The 24,893-nt window shown below is 54.7% G+C and overlaps 8 protein-coding genes across 8 annotated transcripts; 5 read left to right on the forward strand and 3 right to left on the reverse strand.

Annotated features, from left to right (window-relative positions):
• Positions 1-4,742: 4,742 nt before the first annotated feature.
• SPBR_02416 (uncharacterized protein) lies at positions 4,743-7,078 on the forward strand (the record flags this gene model as incomplete). Its single annotated transcript, XM_040760719.1, has 2 exons — positions 4,743-5,133; positions 5,199-7,078. 2 exons carry the CDS (start codon positions 4,743-4,745, stop codon positions 7,076-7,078), a joined length of 2,271 nt encoding a protein of 756 aa, XP_040620432.1.
• Positions 7,079-8,429: 1,351 nt separating this feature from the next.
• Positions 8,430-9,159, reverse strand: SPBR_03210 (peptidyl-prolyl cis-trans isomerase NIMA-interacting 1; the record flags this gene model as incomplete). Its single annotated transcript, XM_040761513.1, has 2 exons — positions 8,430-9,029; positions 9,142-9,159. The coding sequence occupies 2 exons, from the start codon at positions 9,157-9,159 to the stop codon at positions 8,430-8,432; spliced, it is 618 nt and encodes a 205-aa protein (XP_040620433.1).
• Positions 9,160-10,579: 1,420 nt separating this feature from the next.
• On the forward strand, positions 10,580-11,239 carry SPBR_03246 (DNA directed RNA polymerase 2; the record flags this gene model as incomplete). The annotated part of the gene is made up of 1 exon (XM_040761549.1): positions 10,580-11,239. One exon carries the CDS (start codon positions 10,580-10,582, stop codon positions 11,237-11,239), a length of 660 nt encoding a protein of 219 aa, XP_040620434.1.
• A 1,265-nt stretch (positions 11,240-12,504) lies between these two features.
• SPBR_03320 (50S ribosomal protein L14) lies at positions 12,505-12,968 on the reverse strand (the record flags this gene model as incomplete). The annotated part of the gene is made up of 2 exons (XM_040761623.1): positions 12,505-12,885; positions 12,954-12,968. The coding sequence occupies 2 exons, from the start codon at positions 12,966-12,968 to the stop codon at positions 12,505-12,507; spliced, it is 396 nt and encodes a 131-aa protein (XP_040620435.1).
• Positions 12,969-14,537: 1,569 nt separating this feature from the next.
• SPBR_02359 (set domain containing protein) lies at positions 14,538-17,146 on the forward strand (the record flags this gene model as incomplete). The annotated part of the gene is made up of 2 exons (XM_040760662.1): positions 14,538-14,642; positions 14,753-17,146. 2 exons carry the CDS (start codon positions 14,538-14,540, stop codon positions 17,144-17,146), a joined length of 2,499 nt encoding a protein of 832 aa, XP_040620436.1.
• Positions 17,147-17,714: 568 nt separating this feature from the next.
• On the reverse strand, positions 17,715-20,504 carry SPBR_02320 (uncharacterized protein; the record flags this gene model as incomplete). The annotated part of the gene is made up of 2 exons (XM_040760623.1): positions 17,715-19,820; positions 19,935-20,504. The coding sequence occupies 2 exons, from the start codon at positions 20,502-20,504 to the stop codon at positions 17,715-17,717; spliced, it is 2,676 nt and encodes an 891-aa protein (XP_040620437.1).
• Positions 20,505-21,907: 1,403 nt separating this feature from the next.
• On the forward strand, positions 21,908-22,639 carry SPBR_03207 (ribonuclease e inhibitor rraa/dimethylmenaquinone methyltransferase; the record flags this gene model as incomplete). Its single annotated transcript, XM_040761510.1, has 2 exons — positions 21,908-21,948; positions 22,012-22,639. 2 exons carry the CDS (start codon positions 21,908-21,910, stop codon positions 22,637-22,639), a joined length of 669 nt encoding a protein of 222 aa, XP_040620438.1.
• Positions 22,640-22,912: 273 nt separating this feature from the next.
• Positions 22,913-23,483, forward strand: SPBR_03280 (uncharacterized protein; the record flags this gene model as incomplete). The annotated part of the gene is made up of 2 exons (XM_040761583.1): positions 22,913-23,161; positions 23,301-23,483. 2 exons carry the CDS (start codon positions 22,913-22,915, stop codon positions 23,481-23,483), a joined length of 432 nt encoding a protein of 143 aa, XP_040620439.1.
• Positions 23,484-24,893: the final 1,410 nt, after the last annotated feature.

Raw genomic sequence — 24,893 nt, forward strand, 5'->3', positions numbered from 1 at the left:
CTGGCTGCCCTGGACAATGCGAACCCGGACATGGGGTTCCGTTTTTGGCCAATCCTGAACTGTATTTGGACATGTTCTCGGCCCAGTGCCATAATCCAGTGATTATTTAACGTCTGTCGATGTTTTGCCATTTTTTTTGTCTCTTTCTGCTGCCAGCCTCTACCGTTTTTTTTTTTTTTTTTTTTTTTTTTACGATGTACGTGGAAATCAAAGCAAACCATGGTCCATGGCCTCATGGTTCCGCGTTGTCGTGTCGTGTCTCTGATGTCGCTGATGGGGAGAAGTTTTGTAAAAAATTCTCGGGTTGCTGCGTCGTCATGCATTTGGCCGAGGACATGCGCACATTTTCATGTTGGAGACTGGAGCGACCGCAATCACAGCAAGTAATGAAGCAGAATCAGAATTAACGTAGACTTGCAAAATTTAGGGATGGCTGAGAAGAACTGACGAAAACAAAAACTGAGGGGGTTAGCCAGTCTGCCGTCTCCTGGTAAGTGCCTTTTTTAAAGACATTTATTGCCATTTGCAACAGGAGCATTTGCACGCATGTGCAGCACGAGTAAACAACGGCTTGCGTCCCCCGCCTAACTCACATGCAAACAAAAACCCATACGACGCTTGCGTTCGCCTGCCCTTGCACCTGTTGTTTACACTGCAGAGTAAGACGATGTACAACTTATTTGAACGAACGACTCGCCTCTTGTCTTCTCGGCTATCACAATAGAGCGACGCACACAAAATTTAAAGCTGTGAAAAGCCACATAGTGGTGGCACAGCTATCGCAGCAAACGCGACGTGCAACTTGCTACCAGAACGCACAAACCATTTGCCACGGTGCCTCCCTCTCTTCCCGTCCTTCCCACTCCCGTACTCTGGACTCGTTCTTCCCCCGCAGCTGTCTGTTGTGTTTGTGTTTGCACTTTGCCCATTCTCCTTCACTTCTGATTCTGTTTGCATCGTTGCAGAGACTTTTGTCACTTCTCACGTCGCTCCAACCCCAACAGACTGTCACAATTTCTGTCAGTTTTTTATCATCTGACAAACACTAATTCCATCGTTTGCTGTTTGCGTCCTATTTTCTAAGCTTGAAGTTTGTTTTCTGTGCGGGAATGCACACTTCCACTCAAGTTGTCCAAGCCTGTTGGAGCTTAATCTGAACCCGAAAAACGAAGGGCCGAGTCACCGGCAGGATTGAGTTCCGTCGAAATTTGGCGCTACAGAGACCATTAACGATATAAAAGTCCAATAGGCCTCAAGGCCATGGAAAAAGAGGTCCACGTATCCTGGAGAACGGAAAATGACTGGAGAAGGAACGACGGGAGATTCACAGGCCACGTTCGAATATAAAAGTTGAGAGCACATGACAAAGCAAAAGACAGGTCGCCGATCAAAATTAATATCTGAAAATAAAAGCATATAGAACACAATACACGGACACGGCGCCGGCTGTGTATCGTGTTTTTTTCTCTGCCATTCGTTTCTTCTCGCTTTCCTCCTTTCTCTGACTCGTTTCTATTTTCGTGTTGTTTCTCCCTCTAGGGCTGCTGTCGTCTGATTCGTGCTACGTTGTGTGCTTTTGGTTGACGACGGATCCCTGCCTTGACCTTAGGCCCTCTAAGTTGCACTCAATGTGTGTCTCTCGTTCGTTTTGCTCTTTTGGGTAATGCCGATGCAAAAATAATCAAGAGGAACCGGACGCAGAAAGAGGTTGGAGGCAAGGAGTATAAACAATCAGAGCTGGACTGGGACACTGCCGTCTCTGAAAGTGTATTGTACGTGAGGCCGAACGATGGACAGCAGCAAAGCACTTCATACCAGTTTTATCCCTTTATACGAGTGCTGTCTTCATACGAGTGCTGTGCCCGGTTCATTTGAATCATATGGCATACCTCGTCGAGATCGGATGGCCCCATTATCTTCAGTGCACTTCCGTTGCCTTCACATCGTATTCTATTCTTACGACTCCTCCTTTGTTACCTTGCATAGTTTTGCGTGACCCGTTTTATTGCGTTATGTGGTCAGCTGTTTTTCTACGACATGGTTCGTATTGCTTCCTCTTTGCAACACAGCTCCTTGCTGTGTCGTTGAAGAAAGCAACCCCCCGGTTGCGTCCATCTTATTGGTCCGGGAGTCCTGACTGTCTTTTCTTTGTACCTGACAACATCACCCCGTCGGCATCCCTGTTGCGTTTGACTATTATGCTCTTCAGTACTCAGTGACCCTGCTCACCTCGCATTTCCTTTGTTTGCCGTCACCGCCTATTTAAATTGTGTGTTTGTTTATTCAAATAGTGGACTGTGTTAATATGGCTTCCTGCTTATTGTGTCTCATTTTGGTGCTGTCGAGAGCCTGGCTCGCGTCTATGAAGGTGTTGCCTCTATTGCCTTGTAATGCTTTTCGTTTTTGCCTTTTTGAAATATTTGCTTCCACAATGTAGAGAACACACCAACATATAACCCCTGCTCCAGCTTTCTTTGTTTCTCATCGTCTCCCACTTTAGTCCTGCTCCGCTCCTGCACGTAATCTGCTTGACACCCGTTTGTTTAATATCCATAAGGGTTGGCAAGAAGGAAAAAGAACACATAACCGGTATACTGGATATTGTAGTAATAATTTCGACCGGTAGCTACGAGAATCAGATTTACAAGCGCTTAGTGCTCATCTTTCACGGTCTATCTTTAATGGCAATAGGACAATAGATGTTGCGTAAATAGCGGCTGGAAAGCAAGCCTCATTTACAATGCCATCATGACAAATAACCTTTCCCCTCTACCCCCAAACTACTCTCACGACCTACATCAACAAACTGTCAGACGATCATGTCGGCGGCTATTGCCTGAAGCTGGGTTATGATGGCGTTGGTGATGGCTTGGAGGTTTCTAATTGTCTTTCGTGCTCTCTCAGAATAGAAAATGGGCCATAAATCGCCTTACTACGGAAAACGGCGACCTCGTTCACACCGGCCTCCGCCCTTTATGTTGATGTCATTTATTCTTCTACAGTGTATTCTGTCGTATGTTTGGTTCACAGACGGGTGATAAATGGAACATGCACAATGCAAAGAGAGGTGAGGCAACGGACAGAGACACATCCCACAATGTCTTGGACGGTCGCAGGCGGTGAAGACTAGAAGACATATTGAAAACAAGGACATCAGGATAAGTGCATGTGAGAGTGAAGAGTCGGGAGAAAGGGCCACCAAGAAGCCAGAAAAACGACGTGGACAGGGAGGCCAGCTCGGCTGCTCAAACACGACGGGCTATCCAATGCCGATAACGATCCTGCCAACGGACAACAAGACACGTTATCCCAGAGACGAGGAAATATTCCGACATTCAGGTTGACCTTCGGTCTACTCCCTTTTCTTGTTCCTCATTTTTTGTCTGTTTGGGACGGCCTCCTTCTTGTCACATTTCTCGGGTACATGATGAAAACGGAAACAAATAAACTTTACTCCGCCCTTCGTACCCGGGACATGGCCGCGGGAGGAAGCACAAAGCAGTGATAAGAAGCGCAAAAGGGCATAAGAAAAGGCGGGAGGTAAAGAAGGTTGTTTGCTTGGTTCCGCATGCACAGGATACGTCTTATTTTGGTTTTAAATTTACGATTTAATCTTTGCTTTCTGTTCGTGGCCGAGACGGGAAGCACAACGGAGGGGAAGCACGTCCGCGCTTTAAAAATGCCCGTATAATTGTAAATCACGAGAGGCCATTTATAGATTCTCTGCTGCTCTGTTTCGTCTGTCCGATATTGTGACGAAGATGCTGTTGCAAGCAAGTCCCACTTCACTTTGGGTTTCTTTCAGCCGCAATCCGCTCGTCGGTCAAGATACTGTCGGCTTCCTCTTCGTTTTCTTTATTAGGACCGGACGTCTCACTTGGTATTTTCTTCTCCTTGCCTGTTGCTCCTCCTGACTCGCCTCTCTTCACTCCCATCTCGCCGCAGACGTCCAAGCCCCGTCGCTCGTCTAAGAGAGACCGTTTTACCAGCAAGCCCCGACGCACTACACAAAAGCCTCTTTTCTTCCAGTGTCTTACTTTTGGCTTCTCGTTGGTTTTTGGTTTTCGATCTCTCCTTACCCTCATTGCTCCTCGCATCGCGCTTTGTTTTGGTCCCCGACCGCTGTTCCTCTTTCCCTACAGCCTCCTTGTGTGTCGTGCTGTCTTCTGCATTCTGTTTGGTTCTTTGCTCTTGGCTGTCGTCTTGCTTCGTCCTCTCATCCGTGCCGTCACGCCGTTCTCGCCTCCCCGCTTGCTGCACAGCATTTAACTTTCACTTTATTGCCTGCGGCCTCTTTCCTCTTTCGCTGGATTTGTCCTGTCCCCGCGTCCCCTTTTCATATACGGACCACTCTTAAACTCTTTTACACCGTCTTGTCCTCCTTTGTCGTCCCTCATCCTCAGTTATTAAACCAACGAGCGTCCGTGCTTTTCTCGACGTCGTTTGTTTTTTCATATACAGGCGTTTTTCTCACCACTTGATCATCTTTTTACTGCTATCTACTCCGATCGACTTTTCGATTAGGACATCTACGACAGATCCATCATCCACAGCTTCGTCCACCCTTTCATAGCCATCTGACCCCGTCTCACCGATTTTGTCCCCCATCCTGCTTCTTGCCGTCGCCGGGCCCGGTACACGGAAGCCGGTGGCCTGGCTAGGTGCATCGCAACCTTCTTCTTTTATTTTTGCTTATCTTATTCTCTTTTCAGCAACAACACAACACACAATTATCACATATTATGGACGGCTCTTCCTCTCGAGGGCGACTGGATCGTTCCATCCCTACATTTACTTCTGTCGTCCAACAACATCGACAGACATACTATGACGGCCTCGTGTCCGTCGTTCTCTTTTTCGTCTGGCAGCTCCTCATTTGCGGCCTCCAGCAACTGACGGCCGATATCGACGACTTCCCGGCGCCCATTCTGGCCATGATGCTCGTGGCAGCCGTCATGATCCTGGCGTCCAAATGCGTGCCCAACCTCGACGGCCTCTACCGCCGGTACCTGCGCAGACCCACGGACTTGCTGAACCGGCACATGTCCATCGGCTTCACGGTGCCCTTTACCATGATCATGGACGGGCCCATGTCGTCGCCCCGCAGCATAGGACTGATTATTGCTGGATACAGTAGGCCTCTCCTCCCGTCGTATCGTTGTGTTCATGTTTTCCTGATCTTTTTGCTAACCAACTAGTCATTACCGGCATTTTGAGTACGGTGTTGGTGCTTGCCCTCTCGCTGGGACTGCAAACCATACTCATGTCCATTACGGCAAAAAAGGCCGTCCTTGGCAACCGACGCAACGCCATGGTGATATCTCCCGTGGACCTGGCTCCACCCGTCATCCCAGCGGTGCGCGTGGACTCTTACAGCTCGCTCAGCAGGCCTCTTCAACGGCAGGCATCGTCTCGTCCGATCCCGACGGACCCTCTGGCGGTCTTGGCCCCTCCTCCTAGCCAAGACCGTGTGCAAAGCTACGTCTCCGAGTCGACAACACTCACAAACAACGCCCCCTCCGTGCACTCGGCGAGTCAGAACGACGACACCGACGTGGAGCAGGCTGCGTCTGCTCTGCGTCTGCCCCCGTTGGAGCAACCACCACTGGTTCAGCCGCCAGAGGTCGCCATGACGACCACGACGTCGGAACGACTGTGCATACTTGCACAACGCGTCGCCTGTTTTGCCGCCGCCAGTCCTGTCATGTGCTGCAGCCTCCTGGCCATCCCGCTGGTTGGCATCCCGGTCTCCGTAGTGGCTCACAGCGACACGGCCCTCGACACATTCTTGCTCGTCGTCTTGTGGACGGGCACGCTGGCCACGCAAGCGGCCGTCCGCCGCACTGCGCTGTCGTTTGGACTCGCGACGGAACAGGCCCGCGCCCGCGCCCGCAGCGTCCTCGCCACGCTCCTCAACGCCGTCTTGTGGACCTCTCTGGGCACCATTGCCTACCTCGCCGTCAAGGCCGCGGCCCGGCACCGCGCCGTCGACGATGCTCTGTCTGCCTTTTCCACCGGCACAAGCCTAGCCGACCTCATTGGCGGCACTGCGGATGGACGCCCGCCGTGTTCGCTGGGGGCCGGCGACGTGGCCGCGGCCGTCCTCGACGCCGGCATCGTCAGCTGGGGCCTCAAGCTGTTTGAGTGCCGCGCCCAGCTGCTGTCCCGTGCCGGGCTCACAACGCTGGCCGTGGGCGCCGTCGTGGCCGCCGGCAACATTGTCTGCGGCCCGCTGCTCGTCCATGCCATGGGCAGCGGCCTCGTGTCGCCCGCCAAGCAGCTGTCCTTTGCGGCGCGGAGCGTCACGCTGGCGCTGGCGGGACCGGCGATGACGAACCTGGGCGGCGACGTGGGGCTCAACGCGGCCATGGTCGTCTTCAACGGCATCGTGTTCCAGGTGGCCATGGGGCTGGGGGTGTACCGGTGGGCGTCGCGGGCGCTGGTGGCGGCCGAGGGGCGGTGGCAGCAGTGCGGCGAAGCGGCAGTGCGGCACGGCTCCCACCGTCGCCGCCAGGACACGCCTGAGCCTGGGTCTGGGTTCCGCTGCCGCATGGGGAGTGGCTGCTGGCGGAGCCAGAGCGAGACGCAGAGCGACACCGACGAGGCCGAGACGGAAACGGAAACGGAATCAGACTCGACCTCGGTCGCCCGACCAACTCCCGTCGTGTTCGCATCGCCGTCCCCTTCCAAAGGAGCTCACGTTCAAGACGTCGAGAAGACGGCCGGCTCAACACCATCCTCCACCTCCGCCTCCGCCTCCGCCTCTCGACCCGTTAGCTACACAAAATGTGGCGACGCCTGTCTGGTTCATGTGCATATGCGCGGTGGTGCTGCCTCTGTCGACGACGTGAACGCCCTCAATCGTTCTCCCGACATGGAAACCGACTCGCCCGGCACGGTCGCCGCCGGCATGACAGTCGGCATCAATGCTGCGGCCATGGGCACGGCGTACCTGTACGAGGACGGCAGCCGTGCGGCGCCCTATGCGGCTCTGTCCATGACTGTCTTTGGCGTCATGACGGTCGTCTTGACCTCGATCCAGCCGCTGGCGAACTGGGTTGTTGCGCGTGTTGGGTGAGTGCGTCTCAAGGGCACGGCGCCTTTTGTTTCCTGCCTTTCTTCTTTGCTCCTAGCGGCAACGATCACAACGATATAACGAAAACGACACATGACACAACATGCATTGCGAGGCATCCTTTCTTTTCTTTTCTCTATTTTTCTTTTTCTTTTGGCGTCTCTGGTGTTTTGAAAATAGGACGATTTGTCGGTTCATCTTGTTGGAAGCAATTTGGCTGTCGGTGTGAAGGGCCAGGTCAAAATATGGGAAATAAAAGGATGTAAGCGAAGTAAAAACGGTGAGAGACTTTCAGAGTCTCGAGAAAAGTTCAGCAAAGGAATAAATGCCCCCGGTGGGCAAGGCGGGATGTGGAAGATATATATCCAACAAGCAATTTTACATAGAAAGACGAAAAAGACCCCAAGAAAATCAAATCGTTGAGACCAAAATCCAAGACCTTCCAAACAGACAACATTAACGATCGGCGTGAACGTAGTCTCGGTTATTTCCACGTTGCTAGAACTTATCGTCTGTTTACTTGGGATGGTTTGTGTCTGACTTGACTGAGAAATTCCACTCGCGCGTAAGACAGCATCGTGAATCGAAACCGACATCACGGCCGTCTAGAATGGGGCTGGTCCTTGAGTCCGGTACACGAGACACTGTTTCTTTCCTTTCCCTGCCTTTTTACCCTTGTCTTCTCACCTTGTAGCAAATCACAGCAACAAGGTGACTTGGGCGTGCCACCGTCGTGGCAAATTCGATCGAGACAGGATCGTGGCGGACGTTCCACGAGGGAAACCTGAGGTACGGAAACGGAACCACCTACGATAGAAGAGAAGCACAAAAGACCAGGCAAGCTAGACGAGAGACACGAGAGAGACAAAAACCACATGGCCACGGGTTGGATCCGAGACAGACGCTGCGCACGAGAGCAGGCGGGCAAGGAAAGCAAATGAACAGTAGAGTCAGAATGGGGCGTCACACTGCACCTTTCATCTTGCAGAGTCATTGTTGGCTAAAATCGTACATTTGTACATTTCAACGTATCCAAGAATAATCAATAACAGTAAAAGCAATGTTTGGTCGACCGTTCGTCGACTCGGTCCCTCCTCGTTCCAGCTGCCACCCCCCCGGGCAGACATCTGATTTGATGTTCTCGTTTGCTTCGTCCGAGCTTTCCGTGCGCTCATCTGTAAATTTCCGCTCACCATTCGGCCACGTGTGTCGTGCACCAGCACTCGCACCTATCGTTTCCGTAAGCACGCGACTCCTTCTCCTTTGGCCGGTGCCTGTCTCATGCAAGCCTGCGATGTTTTAGTTAGAGGTCGTGCCGCGAAAATCACAAAATTCACATAAAGTCGACATGGGGTCACGTCACCACACCGCCATCGCCACCACCCTGTACAACATACCGCTGGATCAGGTGCAGCCCGCTCGCCGTCTCCACCACGCCGCTCGTCTCGCCCGGCCGCAGGCTGAACGCCGACTCCTCAAACTCCTTTTGCATGTCGCCCTTGCCGAAATACCCCAGGTCGCCCCGCTTGCGCGCGCTGCTGCAGTCCGACTCCGTCAGCGCCAGCTCCCCCAGCGACGCCTCGCCGCGCTGGATCTGCTGCTCGTAGCCCTCGATAATCTTCCGCGCCTCGTCCTTGGTGCGCGTAATCTCCGCCTCGCGCCAGCTCATCGGCCGCCGGCTCTCGCGGTGCTTGACCAGCAGGTGCGCCGCCCGGATCTTGCCAGCCTGCTGCAGCTGTTGCTGCTGCTGCTGCGCGGCGGCGGCATCGCCACCACCGCCAGGCACAGACGGGTGGCCCGAGTGGTACTTGGCCATGTACAGCTTGAGCTGCTCGGTGTTGGTGTCGGCGGGCGGCTCCCAGCGGGACGCCTTGTCGACAAAGTTGAAGTAGTAAGGGAGGTTCTTGCTGTTGCTGTGGCGGACCTCCCAGTTGGGCGGCAGGCCAGTTTCTTCCTACAGGGGGAGGAGGGAGAGGAGAAACAACGTGTCAGAGGCGTCCGTCTGCAAATTTCGACCTTCAATTCATCCCGTCCAAATATTTGTTCCCGTCATTCTCACAACTTACGCGGTTCTCGCCAGACATGGTCGCGGCTTGTTTGGTCTTGGATGCGAAAGCGAAGCGGTGCTCGGGTATGCTTTTGTCGTGTCGGAAAGGAATGGAGAAGAAAAAGGCCCGTTCACATCGAACAGAAAATGTCGCAGAATCAAGAAATGGGACACGAAGAGGGCGGAAAGAAAAGGTACGAGGTACAATTGGGTTTTGGCGATGGCGATTTGCGGCGAGTTTTATTTGTCAACTCGAGCCTGCAGTTGCGACGGAGACGGGCACCTGCCACGCTTGCGGCGCCAGTGAGGAGAAAAATAGTGAAAGAGGGGCCAGCGTCATAGGTGATAGAGTCCCCTAAACCAGGACTAGCGCAACCTTGGCACGAGCTTCATGTCGGCGCCCAGCCTTGCGTAGTAGGACCCGTAAGGCGCGGGGAGCGGGGAAGTCAGGGCACCGTTGGCGCCTGTAACAGCACAGTCCAGCGATGAGCACTGCTGCACGGCGTACATTAGACCGCCAATTTGACTTCAAATTAGACGGACGTCGATGTAGCTAGTAGACGGTAGCGTAAAGACAGTGAAAACCAGTACGCTGTTTATACTCAAGCTGTAAATAGATGTATCACAAAGCAGTTATGAAGACAAGGTATGCTTTTGATGGCTTTGTTGCCGTGAAAAACGCACTACCACAACTATTCATAATACGCACTGTGCATATAGTCTCATTTATACAGTGTCAACATACGACGCACTGTCTTTGGGTCAGTCGACAATCAGCCTCAACGATGCGCCGTGTTATCCAACGCTTTGTTTACAGAAGACGATAGAAGCTCCCGTAAAAGGACATACGTGCTCGAGTGCATGCTCCCTTAACTCCCGGGCTCCATTGTCCACCTGCCCGACAAAGCATCGCTTCTGACGCCCTCAATCAGTCAATGCGACGCGTCACATGGAAACACAGAGACCATCTACGGATACAGTCCAGGCTGAGGAACCACAGCTTTAGAAGCACCAAGGGAACTAGAACAGCACGAGATACCGCTTGGCCACCAAAACTTCCGCTAGAATTCGCCACCCAACCCGTCCTCTGACTTCAGTGTTCTGCGCGATTCTGCCTGGCAGTCACACCCAAACGGCGCTAAGGCACTATTATTAGTCATTTTAGGGGCTGATTCGCTGCTTTACACCGCTGAACTGAGAGTGCTGGCTGTGACTCGTCGCCGCTCGCGGCGAACGTGGGAGTACAAGAACTGCCGCACTAAGGCTGCCCACGCTTTCCCATTGCGTATCTAAAATTCAACCACAACTTTCGCTCTCCACTGTCTGCCTCCAAATTCGATTTCTCCTACTTACAACCAACTCCGACACTTTCGCGCGACAACCGTCGTCCTTTTTCGACCCTCTCAGCATCTCCGACCCTTTTCTAGCCTTTCTCTCTTTCTTCCTCCACCCTCGCGATGGCCACCCCGCAGTCGACGACATCCCACGAGGGCGACGGCGACAAGAAGGACGGCCAAATCACGTTCATTTTCTGCGACGAGTGCTCCAACATGCTCTACCCTAAGGAAGACGAGGACTCCCGTAAGCTGCAGCTCACCTGCCGCACTTGCCACTTCACCAAAGCGGCCGAATCGTCCTGCGTCTTCCGCAACGTCCTCAACAACGCCGCCGGCGAGACGGCCGGTGTCACGCAGGATGTCGGCTCTGATCCAACGGTTGGTGCCCCCCCCAGCCCCAACACTGTTTCCAGCGTCTCCCCCCACAGCAAGGCTGTGCTTTGCTTTTGCTGCGGTGCGTTGATTGCGTGCCGCTCCTGTGGCGTTGTGTTTTGCAAACTTGCGTCTTCGCCGTCCGAGACGAGTGCGACGAGCGCAGCTACGACGACGACGACAACGGCCGCCTCTACAGACGACACTCCGACAGTCTCGCCTTCTCTCCGCGATCTCGACGACCTCGACCTGTATCCCTACGACTATGATTTTGAAGACGTGACAAACACCGCTGGCATGTTTTCCGAGAACGACTGTCTCGACTACGACAACGACTACGAGTTCATGGACGGCTGCGAAGAGACGGTTTCTGCTCTCGGAAACGACGCTGGTAAGGCGTTTTCATGACCTAGACCATCCTCGTCACCGACCGCCCGAGCTGTACTCGACAAATGCGTGCCGAGAGCGACGATACCATCGGAGACATGAGACATGAGATATGAGACGAGCCGAACCTATGCATTGAATCACTCACCTTTGTCATTGCACCGTCCTTTTGATGCTTTCGCTCCCATCCGTCTTGCCCCCCATGCTGTCCCATCACAGCGCCTTTTGCCATGCTTTGCTGCATGTCTTTCTGTTGCATTTTACCGTGGCAAGATTCGCAGTTTGGCTAACACGGCTCCTTTTTTACCACTCGCCACAGCTGCCGCGCTCCAACAAGTCGTGCCCGGATTGCTCCAACGGCGAGGCTGTCTTCTTTCAATCCCAGCAGCGGAGCGCAGAAACTGGAATGGTATGTCCTTCTCCGACCTCTCGTTTCGTAAGGCCCCCAAAGGTACATCAGGTGGCTAATCGCATATTTCTCGTCCTATGTTCTTTTGGTCTATAGAAACTCTTCTATGTGTGCTGCCAATGCGGTTTCATTTTCCAGTAGGAGCTGTTTTTTTACGACGAACGATTTTTTCGAAACAAAAATACGAGCGAATGACAAGCGAAGGAGAAACGAGAACGAGACCTCTGCTTGACATTATTTACCATCTGCGTTCTTTTTTGCGGCATTATTACTTGCATTTCCTGGTTGGAGTCTAGTTAGAACTCGGGGCTGTTTTGTACTTTTTTCATTATTTGCTTTTGTATCTTATTTTTGTGTCTGTGTACGTCTTGAACATACTGGTGTTTTGTTCTTAGCTTTGGCGTATATCGCGTCTACTTGGGCATATCTATTTCCTAGGATGTTCCAGATAAAAATTACAACATTTTGAACGTTTGTCTCGTGTGTGCTTCTCCTTTCCCAGTATATGTGACGTAATGTACAAGGGGATTTTATTTGTAGTTGTATGAGCTTTCTTAATGCAGGGTGCTCCCAAGATCATGTAAACGCCAAACCTGCTTGTAATGTATAGAACAGGCCACATACTCTCAACATCCTAGCATCTCGAAGTCTGCGCCATCTGTTGTTGGGAATCTCTGTTGGATCCACGCAGTTCGGTGTCGGTGATTCACGCCAGTCGACTAAAAGAGTTGTGCGGATTACATGATTTGTCGAGTCTCGAGTTTTCTCGTCGGAAGGCATGGCACTTCTGCAACCGTTGTCGTCATCGTGGTCCTCAACGTCCTCGTCGTCCCCGTCGTCGCCATCGTCCGTCGGTATCCAGCGGCTAGGTCGTAGTTCATGCGTGCATCGTCGCCATCGACAGAATCTTGCTCCACTTCTTTCGCCGCAGCTCCTGGCCCACGACACCGTTGACACGCGTGCCCACGGGGTCGCCCGCCTTGCTGATCAGCACGCACGCGTTGTCATCAAACCGCAGCACGCTGCCGTCCTTGCGCCGCACTGGGTACCGTGTCCGCACCACCACCGCCTGCCGGATGTCGCCGCGCTTCACCCGGTTACCCGCCGACATGCCCGCCAAGCCGTCCGCTGCCGCATTGCGATGCTTCTGCACAACAACAACAATGCGGTCGCCAATTCCCGCGTGCCGCTTCTGCCCGATGACCATGGCGCACTCGACGAGGGCGGCGCCCGAGTTGTCGATGCAGTTGAGCATAGACTAGAGCACTGTGGTTAGTGCGAAACGCTGCAAGTGATCGTGTGTCTAGATTGCCCTCATTGACTCACTTTTAATTGAATCATCGTGGCTGTGAGGTTCGCTTCCTCCGTGTGTCTGTGGTGTCCGCCGGTTTGCGGTTGTCGTAACGTCGTTCTGCCAAAGCTTCGAACGCTACCCCAAAATTTTGTGTCGTTTGCGGTTCGAAAGTTCGCTGTAGTCTTAGTCATCAGGAGAACCAATCAGGAATACTTAAGAGTGGACCGTCCCAGCGCGGACCAGTGTTCCCTTCCCCTTTCCATTCTGATTGGAACGCTACCGCCCGAACGGCCCAAGCCAAGCACAGCAACTAGAATGCTCGTACTCTGGTTGCTACGAAGAGATGAAAGGCCCCCCTGTTTCGCCTACGACATATCTTACGACATACAAGTGTACTTACATGCGAATTATTGAGTCGTTGTCGTCCCTGCCCTCCGCACAACCTGGTCGCACCTGCCATATGTGCTTTCATGATGATCATTCCTTCCTGTAAACGTCCGCATCAGTCGTTCTTTCTTTTGTTCTCGAGAAATATTCTACTTGTCTCCTTTTGGGGGTCACGTTCGTTCTTTCCCTTACTCTTTTGTTTTGGCGGCTGGCTAGTGGGTGTCTGGCTGCTGAGGTAGCGTGCGCTCCCCGCTCCACATTCTTTCCCTTTCCGCTCTGCCTTGCCCCTAGCAACCCGGTAGCAATTCCTCTCATCTTAATTTGGTTCTCTTACTCCGTGACCTTCTCCTTCTCACATACGAGGTGCACTCTTCTCTTTTCTGAAGAAACATAAGCAAAATTAACAGTCCACAACGACCGCGTTTTCACAACGCCCTCCATGGAGTCTTGAAAGCGACTACTTGGCTTTCGTGTTTGTGTTTGCGCTCCTCTGGAGAAGGAGAGGCGGATACGGCCAGAGCGAATAAACGACGACCCTGCGTTCATCCAACTCGACCAACTGCAGCAGGACAGTATCGTGTTGTCCCTGTGCTGCTCCTGTTGCCGTTGTTTCTGCACGGCACGCCTGTCATAGCCCTCGCCAGCCTCCCTGTCCGATCGATCGATCCTATCCGGCCATTGCACAGCGAACGGTCCGTTTGTTGTTGGTCCAGCCCGGCGGTGCACACCCCTTTTCCACGGTCAGCTTCGAGGACGACACGGCCACCTCAGCTCTCACTCAGCCAACCACTTTCCCAGCCTACTTCTAGCCTGCAGGCTCTGTCGCCTCGTCCGCTTCAGCTCCTTTGAAAGTTGTCTTTCTCGGGTATCTCAATTGCCACGGCGAAATTGAACGGCAAGGTGGAGGAGCATCACAGGGCCCCGACTTCCTCTCCTTTCTTTTTTGTCTGTTTTGGGGCTAGGCGCCTGTCCACTCTTTTCAGTTGCACATTTTGACCGACTCTTATTTTGTTTTCGTTTTTTTTTCTGGAGCGTTTGTTTTGGCTCGCTTTGTTGGTTGAAGCAGTGATTCTGAAACTACGATACCTTCGTCACGGCGATCCGCACATTGCCGAAAACTTGTTTAGCGGGTTGTCTACCTGGGCCGTTCTTACGACATCTTCACCCGGACAGAGTCTCCCTTTTTTTGCAAGAGGACCATTTCCCGTCCACCACCCAAATCTGTCATAATGGCACCCGCCCGATCACGAACTGCGCCGCCCAAGAAGCATGCTCTCACGCTGGCGCAAATTGCTTCGTACGACGATATTTTGACTGATTCGCTTGTCGACCATGTACGTATTGTATTGTCCGAGTCAATTCGTAAGCCTGACAGCGAGTGCGTCAGGGGAATGAGTTGCGCCTCTGCCTCGATATCTACTAACCACGATGTACATCTGCATAGGCCTTTTATTGGACGACAATCCCCAAGAATCGACCGTCCTACCTACCATCACGCGGAGTCAAGGAGCAAGAAATCACCAAGATCATCCAAGACCACCTGGTCGTGGAACCCGACCTTGACCTCACCGAAGAAAAGCTTCTCGCCACGAACGGACTCGGAAAGTTTTACCGCGCGCTAAAGACCGAATGCGAAAAGGAAGACTTCCGGCGCCATCTTCGCCGTTACATGCAAATTTACCTTCCAGACTGTCCCTTCGAAGTCGCCGCCACGAACCGCTACACCATCTTTCAGGAAGAGGCATGCATCTGCGCCCGACGTTTTATCAAGAGCAACGAGACAATCAAGTACCTGGCAGGTATTCAGGTGGTGATTACGGCGGAGGAAGAAGCTGAGCTGTCGGAGCGCAAGAAAGATTTCAGCATCATTGTCAGCTCGCGGAAGAAGGAGGTGAACCTGTTCATGGGCCCTGCTCGATTCTCGAACCACGACTGCGACGCGAATGCCCGGCTCGTGACTACCGGCCAGGCCGGCATCGAGATCATTGCCACCAAGCCAATTGCCGTGGGCGAGGAGATTACGGTCACCTACGGCGACAGCTACTTTGGCGAGGACAACTGCGAGTGTCTCTGCAAGACATGCGAGGACAACTTGACGAACGGCTGGGCGCCAGCGGATGGCGTTGTCCCCGTCAAGCAGAGCGTGGAGGACGGCAGCCAGACACCCGTTCAGGGCTACTCTCTTCGCCGACGAGAAGAGCACAGCTTCAACCGCGGCAACTCCGAAACACCGTCTCTCACGCCAGTTGCTAGGCCAAAGGTGTCAAAAGCGAGCCTACGAAAGCTGTTGCGGGGCGCCGCTGATGCCATATCTTCAAAGTCGGGCTCGATGGAGTTGGACAATGAAGCGTTTCACCGGGGCCAAAAGAGAGAGAGGGACTCTTCGGTTCTCGCTACACCACCAGTAACCCCGGCGAAGAGGCAAAGGACGACCATGTCTGAGATCGACCGCGCAACGACCAACACGACCGCATCAAGGGAACCAACAGCACTCTCGGACGCCGGATCTTCACACACTGCTAAGCCTGACACTGCGGCAGAAACAAGCGCGGTACCAAGCAACCGTGCAGAGGAGAAGAAGATGGTGCGAAATGACGACCAAATGCCGACGCCTGAGCCGTCACAGCAGCTTGCGGATTCCGATGTGTGCGAGTCCGATCTGGGGGACTCCATTGTCGTTGCTTCAACTTTCACGACTACAGTTGTGACAGAAACTACCACAATGCTCAAAGTGGAGGAGTCGACCTCAATAGACCAGATGACGCTTCCGACGCCGGAGTCGTCGTTGGATAGTGAGGAGGACGAAAAGACCGACGAGAAGATGGAAGGGAAGCCCGATACAGCTGCCGATCACACAACGGATCCCGAGGAGTCGCGAGACCATGCACTGCCCGCCGTGCATACGCCGCGGCGAGGACGGCCGCGGAAATACCCAATCATCGAAGGACAAGTATCGACGAAACCCAAAACTACGCCACGTGCCAAGGCCGAGGTCGATGTCGCCGAGGACGAGGATAACGAGGCCGAGAAGACTTCAGGACCAACCAGACAACGTGTGCCCGGCGACTACACGCTGACACCTCTTTTGCTGGCGGAACCGGAGACGGCCTGGGTTATTTGCTCCGTGTGCTCGAAGGCGTTTGTCCAGCGCGATGCGTACTTTACACGGATGTCGTGCCCCCGGTGCGAGCGGCACTCAAAGTTGTACGGCTACATGTGGCCGAAGACAGAGCCCGAGGGCAAGTGGGATAAAGAAGAGCGCGTCCTTGATCACCGGCTTGTGCACCGCTTCCTGCACGCCGGCGATGAGGCCAAGATTCGTGGCCGGAAGCAGGTGGCGTGGCTGGGCGAAGATGCTACAACCACCGATGATGACCGGCGCGGAGTCAGTGGTGATATTGGGAAGAAGGAGAGCCTCGGCTCCGGCATTTGGCGCAAGCTCCGTTATACAATCAACAAGGAGAAGGCCGAACAAGAGAAATCGAAGGCCAAGCCGAAGCCGAAGGCCAAGACGACGGAAACGACCAAGACCACCAAGGTCGTCAAGGGGACCGTATCCAAGACGACCAAGACCACCAAGATCACCAAGACCACCAAGGCCACCACGACCGCGACGGTGAGGAAGACAATCAAGTCAGCGGCTGCTAAGGTTGCCACTGCGGCGTCAAGTGCGTCAAAACGGTCGACGGAGAAGCGGGCGGTGCAGGCCACCACGAAAGCGGTGAAGCCTGCCACCAGCAGCCTCACAGCACGGCCAGTGCGAACGGCCAAGGCGTTCCACGGACCACGCCGCAGTGTGCGCTCTCAACGTACCAGTGCTCGTCTCTCATCAGCCTAATTTGGAGGGCCTGTAACAGGACTATTATTCGATACCCGGGACGTGTGCAAGGTGTACGACTGGGTTAGACAACAATAATGTAATGTATTTGTATCGGATGATGGAGGATGGAGGGACACGATGTTTGTATATTACTTTCCTACTTTCCGGGCAGCATAAGGAGCATTGCTTGTCTTGCGTGTGTTTATTCTCTGTAGGTAGCCTTTTTCTTTGGGGTGTTGGCGAAATGCAATTATTGATAGCAGATGTGCGTGGTTGAGTTTCACGTGTGGCATTGTGAGAATAAGCTATGGATCGTATGCGTCTTTGATTTTGTCCTCGTGGTATTTGAAAATGAATTTTTTGTCATGTCTGCTTCACTTTTGTGTCGTCTCAAAGTATTACAAAATTAGAAAAAAAAATTCCAATGCATGGTTTTTAATGTCGACTTGTGAACCGCCACTAGATTTGTTTCAGTTTTTTTTTTTTTAAAAAAAAAAGGAAAGAAAAGAAAAGAAAAAGATAAGAAAATAAGTCCCTATTAATAATAAAATGTATTTGAATTTAGATGCTTATGCATCTTCAACCATCACGGCGACATGTACCAACCAGCGGCAGTTGCACTGTCGACATTGTTCTCGGGGAAGCAATCCAGCAGCGAGAAAGCATCAATGTCCATGGCGGCGAGGTCATAGGTGTCATAGGTGTCTCCAGCTGGGCTAAATGTGGCAGTGGTGTTGGTGGTTGGGTTTGTGTGCCCGTTGGCGATAGCGGGCGGCATGCGTCCAACCGTGTTGAAGCCGGTGTTTGCGTTTGTCGGGATGCTGCCGACGCCACTACCAGCGCCGTCGAAGAAGCCTAGTTGGGAGTGGTAGTATGGAAACGCAGGCAGATAGTTGCGCACGGAAAGGAGGTTTGGCGGCACAGAGCCGGATGAGGAGGCTGGGTCGTCGAGTGCTGGTGGTAGTGGCCGTGGTGGTGGAACGGCCATGACGGAATCCACCACGGTGGCAGGTGGCATGGCTGCCGCAACGTCGTCGTTTTCGGTGGCCGCCGGTTCGTCTTCGTCACGATCAATGCTGACCACCCGCGAATTCCATAGACTGGCCGTGATAATGTCCAGGCTCCTGCGCACCAGAGGACACGACGCCATACCCTGGCGCAGGGCGCGAAGGAACGTCTGGATCTTGCTGGCGGTGGCTGTATCTTGTCTGCGTCTGCCGCGGCTCTGCTTGATGTCTTGCACGAGCACTGACGCGCCCGTGTAGACACAATAGGCCATCAAGTAGGTGATGCGGTGGAATCCAAAGGTGCGCTCCAGCAGCAGCAGCAGCCGCTCCAACTGGTCGGCGGCGTCCCGGCAGGTGGCGTGGTGGACGGCGGATGAGTAAAAGGGGCGATGCAGCAGGATGAGAGTTGCGTAGTAGAGCAGATTCTGGGTCAGGATGTGAGGCGGCGGGCAGACGGCGGTGCGGTCGGGGTCGGCGACCAAGAGGTGGGACGGGGTGGCAGCGCGCCAGGCGTCAAGGCGGCCGCGGAGGCGCTGTACGGAGGCAATGGAGGCAGCAGAGGTCGGCGCCGTCGAACTGGGGGCCGGCCGGCGCCTCGAGTAGAGCTGCAGGACAATGTCGGACAGAATCACGGCTAGGCGGCAGGTGTTGGCAAAACACGAGATGGCGTGGGACTTTACGGGGGGATACAATGTTCGACCAAAAAGCGGGTTTCCAGAGTTTGTGTCCCCGGAGGGGCTGGACGAGGCCGGCGCGGGAGGACGCCACAGCTCGTGCTCGGCAAAGTCGTCGAGCAGGTCCGGCGAGGCGTCGGGCGGGAGGTCGACGAGCGTCGGCATGCGGCCCAGGTAGAGGCTCATGGCCTTGTCCCAGAAGTAGCAGCTCCAGTAGAGGCGGCGGCGCACCTCGAGGTCCTCGGCGCCCAGCTGGCCCAGGCCCAGCAGCTGGCCGCTGCTGCTGTGCTGCAAGCCCAGGTCGGAGACCATGCGGAAGGCCATGCCGCTGTAGAGCCAGGCCTGGGAGATGTGGCCGTAGGCGAGGTCGCGGGCGGAGAGCTGCAGGAGGGCCTGGACGGTGGGGATGGTGCTGGGTTTGTGGATTTCGGCGCCGAGGAGGAGGCGGGCGCGAGAAATCAGAGCATCGCCGAGAAGGGTGCCGCCGCCGGCGGTCGCCGCCGTTGCTTCGGCGGTTTCCTCAAACCTCGCTGCATGACCACACAGGACAATCAACAGCAGCGGCGAATAGTACTTGCCCTCGCCGCGGGCCATGTCGCGCATAAACGCCGGGCGGTACACCCACATGAACATGGGCGCAATCCAGACCCAGTGGATCTGGAGAAGGCGGGCAAGCGCGGCGCGCGGTAGATCCGTCTGGTCGGCGGCGCTGGCCAGAGCAAAGGCCTCCCAGGCGCGGGCCTCGATGGCTCTGGTTGTGAGCAGGGCGCGGACGTCGGCCTTTGTGGTGGGGGCGGTGTCGCCTCTGTCCGGGGTCTGTTTGTTCGACGGGCGTGGTTCTTGTGTCTGGTGATGTAGACGGGCTCGTTTGAGACGGTGGCTGCTGCCTATGGGACGGCTCGTGTCCCGAAACACATCCTCCTGGGCATCGTCGTAGGTCTGAATGGGCGAAGTGTGTGCCTCGATGTCGGGCGGGTTGTGCACGGCCGATGTCGGGCCGACATAGCAGAGCTGAACGTCGGTCAACAAGATAGGGGAGCGAAGACGGGGAGAAAAAGAAGCAAAGTGAGAAAGAAGAGGCGAGCGAAGCGAGGACAAGGAAAAAACAGTGAGGGCAGAGCGTACCTTGCCGTTGCTGTCGACGCTGAGGTCGAACAAGAGGTCCTGGGAGGGCCGGCGGGAAGTGGTGGGTGTTGGTCGGTCGGCCGTGGATGTGGATGCAGATATATCTGTGTTGCCTTCGTGTTTGAAGTGCGGTGATGTTGGGAGCGGATGCGCCTGTTGGGCAGTGGCAGTTGCTTCGGCCGCCATCGCCATCGCCATGGCTCTCGCCGGTTGCGCCGCTGACTTTGTCGCCGCCAGCTCCGCCCGCAAGGCCGCCACCGTCTCTTCTGCCTCCTGCAGCCGTCTCGCCATCGTCACAATCTGCGACATGGGCGGCGGCTTCTCGTACCGGCACGTGTCCCGGTACACCTCGCACGTCTTGCATGTCGGCTGGCTGCCGTCGCAGCGGGTCTTGCGTGTGCGGCAGTTGGCGCAGGTCAGGCCGCGGTGGGTGCGGAGGCGGGTGTGCGCCTGTGCCCGCGACTGAGATGCGGTCGACTTTGTCTTGGTGGCGCCCGTCATTGGTGACGATGATGCAGACGGCGAGGTCGGACCTGCGGTTGGGCCTACAGCTTCTTTTCGGCCGGCCATGGCGGGAAGAGCAGAAACAGGGACGGAAGCTCCTCTCGAAAAGATATCATGACATGATTGAACTCCGAAGATGGGGAAATATACGACGTTCAAAAAATAGAAGATACATGAAAAAAAAATAAAAAAAATACAAAAAAACGTTCAGAAATCTGCGTCTCCGCTCAAGCAACCGGGGCTAATACGGAGCTTGGGGAAAGGACCGGGGTCTGAGGCCATGTGGGCGATGGTTGGAATCCGGGGCAAGCTACGACATGCAGTAGCAATGCAACAGTACGCATACATATGTCGTACATAGCTCCAACGAGGTGGGCGAGTGAACGAGTGACCATGGGGTTCGAAGGAGTTGTGCATCGTGCAAACGTCTGTTGGCGGGATAGCTTGTTGACGACTTCCAGCGTCTGTAGCTGGTGGGCTAAATCATTCATGCTAACTTTACGTTGACGTACATCGAGAACATGACATGCGTAATTTCGTTATGCGGGTATTTATGAGCTGCGTCAACTTTATTCTTGCAAACTATCGAGCACTCATATTTCGGATTTTCTACGCATGAAGCAGATGACTGAGCTCATATGGTGACATCGACCGCATTCATTATTTATTATCTCGCAGCTGCTCCACGATTGACGCGTTGAGTATGAGAACACGAGCAATTTGACCTCGATGGATGAGACACGTCCGTCGGTCGACTTCCGCGGCCGGTTTCCTGTCTTACACGACACTGCCGTAGCGGAAGCATACAGCCTCTGTAGTGCGCTGTAGCCTAGCGGTAACTAACACGCCGCGCAGTCGAGGAAGCATCGTCCGGCAGAGCAATGGGCAGAGCACGAGAAGTGTAAGATGGCTGTTCACGGAGGGAATGCGCCCGTTTACGGCCTCAGTGTATTCCGTGAAGAGCAATGCAATGGCATCCGAATTATCGACGCAAGTCGTTTCTGTTCTGTGTCGTTCATGGTATTCCCACTGTTTGTTGTCAATGGCTGTACGAATTAATCAGTGCATGCTTTCACGTGTCATCCCCGCCAACAGCCCCCACGCTTTTCGCCCCAAAACCAACCGCGCTCGCCTTCCATTTGCCCTGGAAGGCGCCTGTGGGCGGGCCACTACGGGCATTCCGCAGTGGGTAGAATAGGCCATTCTCGGGGATCGGTGCCGTCATCGGACAGGTCCAGAGAGCAGATGAGCTATCAAGTTGCTTTCTTCAATAGCTCGACAACTCAACAACTCAACAACTCGACCCCCTCCCCCCAAAGACAAGAATGTCCTTTCGTGTGCCATTCCGAGCTGCGTGTACACTCTTGACTACTGCCCATAGACTGCCTACTCGGTGTTCTCTCATATCACCCGTTCCATTTGTTTGCAGCCCTCCCAGTTTTCGAGCTTCTTTTCGACTTTCCTCCACCATGGCCGACCCCATTGTCGAGGAGCTCAAGAACTTTACGGCGTAAGTCTGTCGCCCCCTCCACGAAACAATACGCGTTCATCGTTCACCGACTAACGTCTCCAGGTGCGACGTCGCCGACGCCCTCCTCAAGCTCAAGGTGCCCAACGGCGGCTTTCTCGCCGGCATCACCCTCTGGTCCCCCGAGCGCCAGGCGGGCGCCACCAAGATTGTCGGCCCGGCCTACACCGTCCAGTACGCCCTCAACAGCGACCCGGCCCCCAAGGTCCCGGGCCACTACATCGACGGCATCCCGTCGGGCGCCGTCGTCTTCATTTCGAGCCCCGACACGCCCAGCGCCGTCTTCGGCGGCCTCATGGCCACGCGCGCCCAGGCCAGCGGCGCCGCCGGCACCGTCATCGACGGCCGCCTGCGCGACCTGCAGGAGCACCGGGACCTGGGCTACGCCGTGTTTGCGCGGGACGTGAGCACGACGTCGCCCAACGCCGTGGCCAAGGTGGTGGGGATTGATGTGCCCGTGACCTTTGAGGGCCCGTACCGGCAAGGGGTCACCATTGCGCCGGGCGACTACGTCGTGGCCGACGTGAACGGCGTCGTGGTGCTGCCCAAGGCCCTGGCAGCCGAGGCCTTGCCGCTGATGGCGCCGCAGGTGGCGGCCGACCAGAAGATGGCGGAGGCGATCAAGGGCGGGATGACGTTTGTGGAGGCCAGCAGGGCGTTTCGGGGCAAGTGATGAAGGAATACGGGATGCACGAGCAGCACGTGAAGTGAGAAACAAAACCATACGATGCACCAATAGAACGCGATTCACAACGGTACACGGGGTATCCTTATCTCCCCACCAGCCGTAATTCCACAACGATCCACCGTTTATACTTTTATACTTTTGTGTGTGTGTGTGCACGTGCGTATGCACAAACAACACGGCCTGCGACGCATCGTCGTGGTCGCTCACGTCTAACGATTCGTGGCCTTGTCATCCAGGCAGATGCACATGGCCGCCACAATGGCCATGTCCATGCCCGGCGCCACCACCACAGCGTACGAGGACTGGTGGAACACCAGCTGGCGTGCGTTCAGCAGCTTGCGGTCGATGCGCGCGATCACGTGGCCCGTGTCGTCCTTGATGTCGCCGCGCATGTCGTTCCAGCTGCCCTTCATCGTCAGGGCCTCGGGCTTGCCGGTGGCCTTGGTCGCGAACTTGGCCGTCGCGGAGGTGCCCAAGACTGGGTGGTGGTCCCGGTTAGCTGATGCGGTGGGTGGGCAAGGGGACATTGTTTTGGTTCGTCGTCTCACACTGAATGTTGTTCCGGAGCTCAAAGAACTTGTTGCCGCTGGGGTCCTCCAGGACGTAGGTCGTGTGGAGGTGCATCAGCTCGCGGTAAATGTCAAAGAGGTGCGTGCCGTTGGCGGCGTCGAACACCGACCGGCGCGCGCCCATCGATAGCACCTTGGCCTTGACCTTGAGCAACGGCCTGCCGTCGGCCAGGAGCACGTCAAACGAGTCGCCCGGCAGCGGCACAATCTTTTCCTTGAGGACAAGCGTCTCGGTCTTGTCGGACGTGTACTGCGGATAGACGCCGACATGCGTCGGCAGCGGCTTGAGTGCGTACGCCATGTTGTGGGTTTGTTCAGCGACGCTGTTTTCTGTAGGCGGTGGAGGTGGAGAAGGGGGCAGAGGGGAGACGTGAAATGGCCGTGATGCGATGTGTTATGCGATGTGGTAATGCGTTGAGAAAATGGTAAACAAAAGCAATTAACGTGTACTCTATGGCATGTGGAGGAACAGAGAAAAGAACGAATGCTGCCGCGCATCTTCCAATAGCTTCTTTCTCTCCTCCGTTCCCCTCGATCGTTTCAGCTTCATGCGATCGCCGGTGGTTCAACGCACTAGAACGGGCCCTGTCAACCTAAGAGGCGGAGTCTCGTACGGATCGTTTGCAGTGCCACACCGCGAGGCACAGCGGAGCTCCGCGGTGCTCTTCGCCGCGGAGGTTCTGCTGACATGTTAAACGGAGGTAACATTTTGGAGTCAATTGATTTATGCTGATGGTTCTACGCGCTCTCGATGTCCGCGACGATATCGAGGCGCATGACCTTAAATCCCTTCCACGGCCTGACACCCAGTGCCCAGAAGTAAACAATATTAAGCCGCCATCGAACGTGATCATTAAAAGGTTAGTAAAATAATGCAACAATAAATAACAAGAACGGGAACGCAAAGCAACGCAAAACGAGGGGAAAACGACACGAAATCGTGACGAATGCCATGTCGGGGGCCAAGTCATGCCTACAAAGCAACGACGCCGCAAAAATCAAACAGGTGTAGAGCGTCGTCGTCCTCCCGGCTGCACGTCACAAACACATCGACCGTCGGCATTATGCTCCCCTCGTCGACGTCGCCCACGCGTCGTACAGACCGCTGACCCGCAGACTGGGGCCGGGCGAGGGCGCCGCGAGGCATTGGGCGACGACGAAGACGACGACTGCGGGAATGTCCTGTGGGCCGGACGCGGTGTAGTTGGCGTCGCAGATCGCTTGGCCTGCGCCGTTTGGGCTGTCTCGTGAACAGAATCTTGACTGCTGTCGCGGCTGTGGTCAAGGATCGTCGCGCGGGCCAGCGACGGCCGTTTCGGTCTTTTCGTCCATGTCGGCGTTAATTTCAAAGTCGTTGCAGAACGAGTGGTTGCAGATCAAGTAGTTGACGTAAATAATAAAAGAAGCGAGCGTTGGTAGCGAACGTCGACGGAAATAAAACTAACAAAGAAAAAAAGAAAAAAAAAAAAAGAATAACAAGAAAATGTAAAAGAAGCGAATGTACTGCGTCGACATTGGCAAACATGAAATCAAACAACGGCTCAGCAAATCATGTACATGTAAAAGGAAAGTAGAGGCATCGGGACGTTTTGAATGGATTTGAAGCGGTCTCTTTGTTTTATATTACATTCGAGTCTTCTCAACGACCTTCACCTTTTGCCATTCGTTTC

The sequence above is a fragment of the Sporothrix brasiliensis genome, assembly GCF_000820605.1.
Source record: "Sporothrix brasiliensis 5110 chromosome Unknown Cont17, whole genome shotgun sequence".
Classification (NCBI taxonomy): Eukaryota; Fungi; Ascomycota; class Sordariomycetes; order Ophiostomatales; family Ophiostomataceae; genus Sporothrix; species Sporothrix brasiliensis.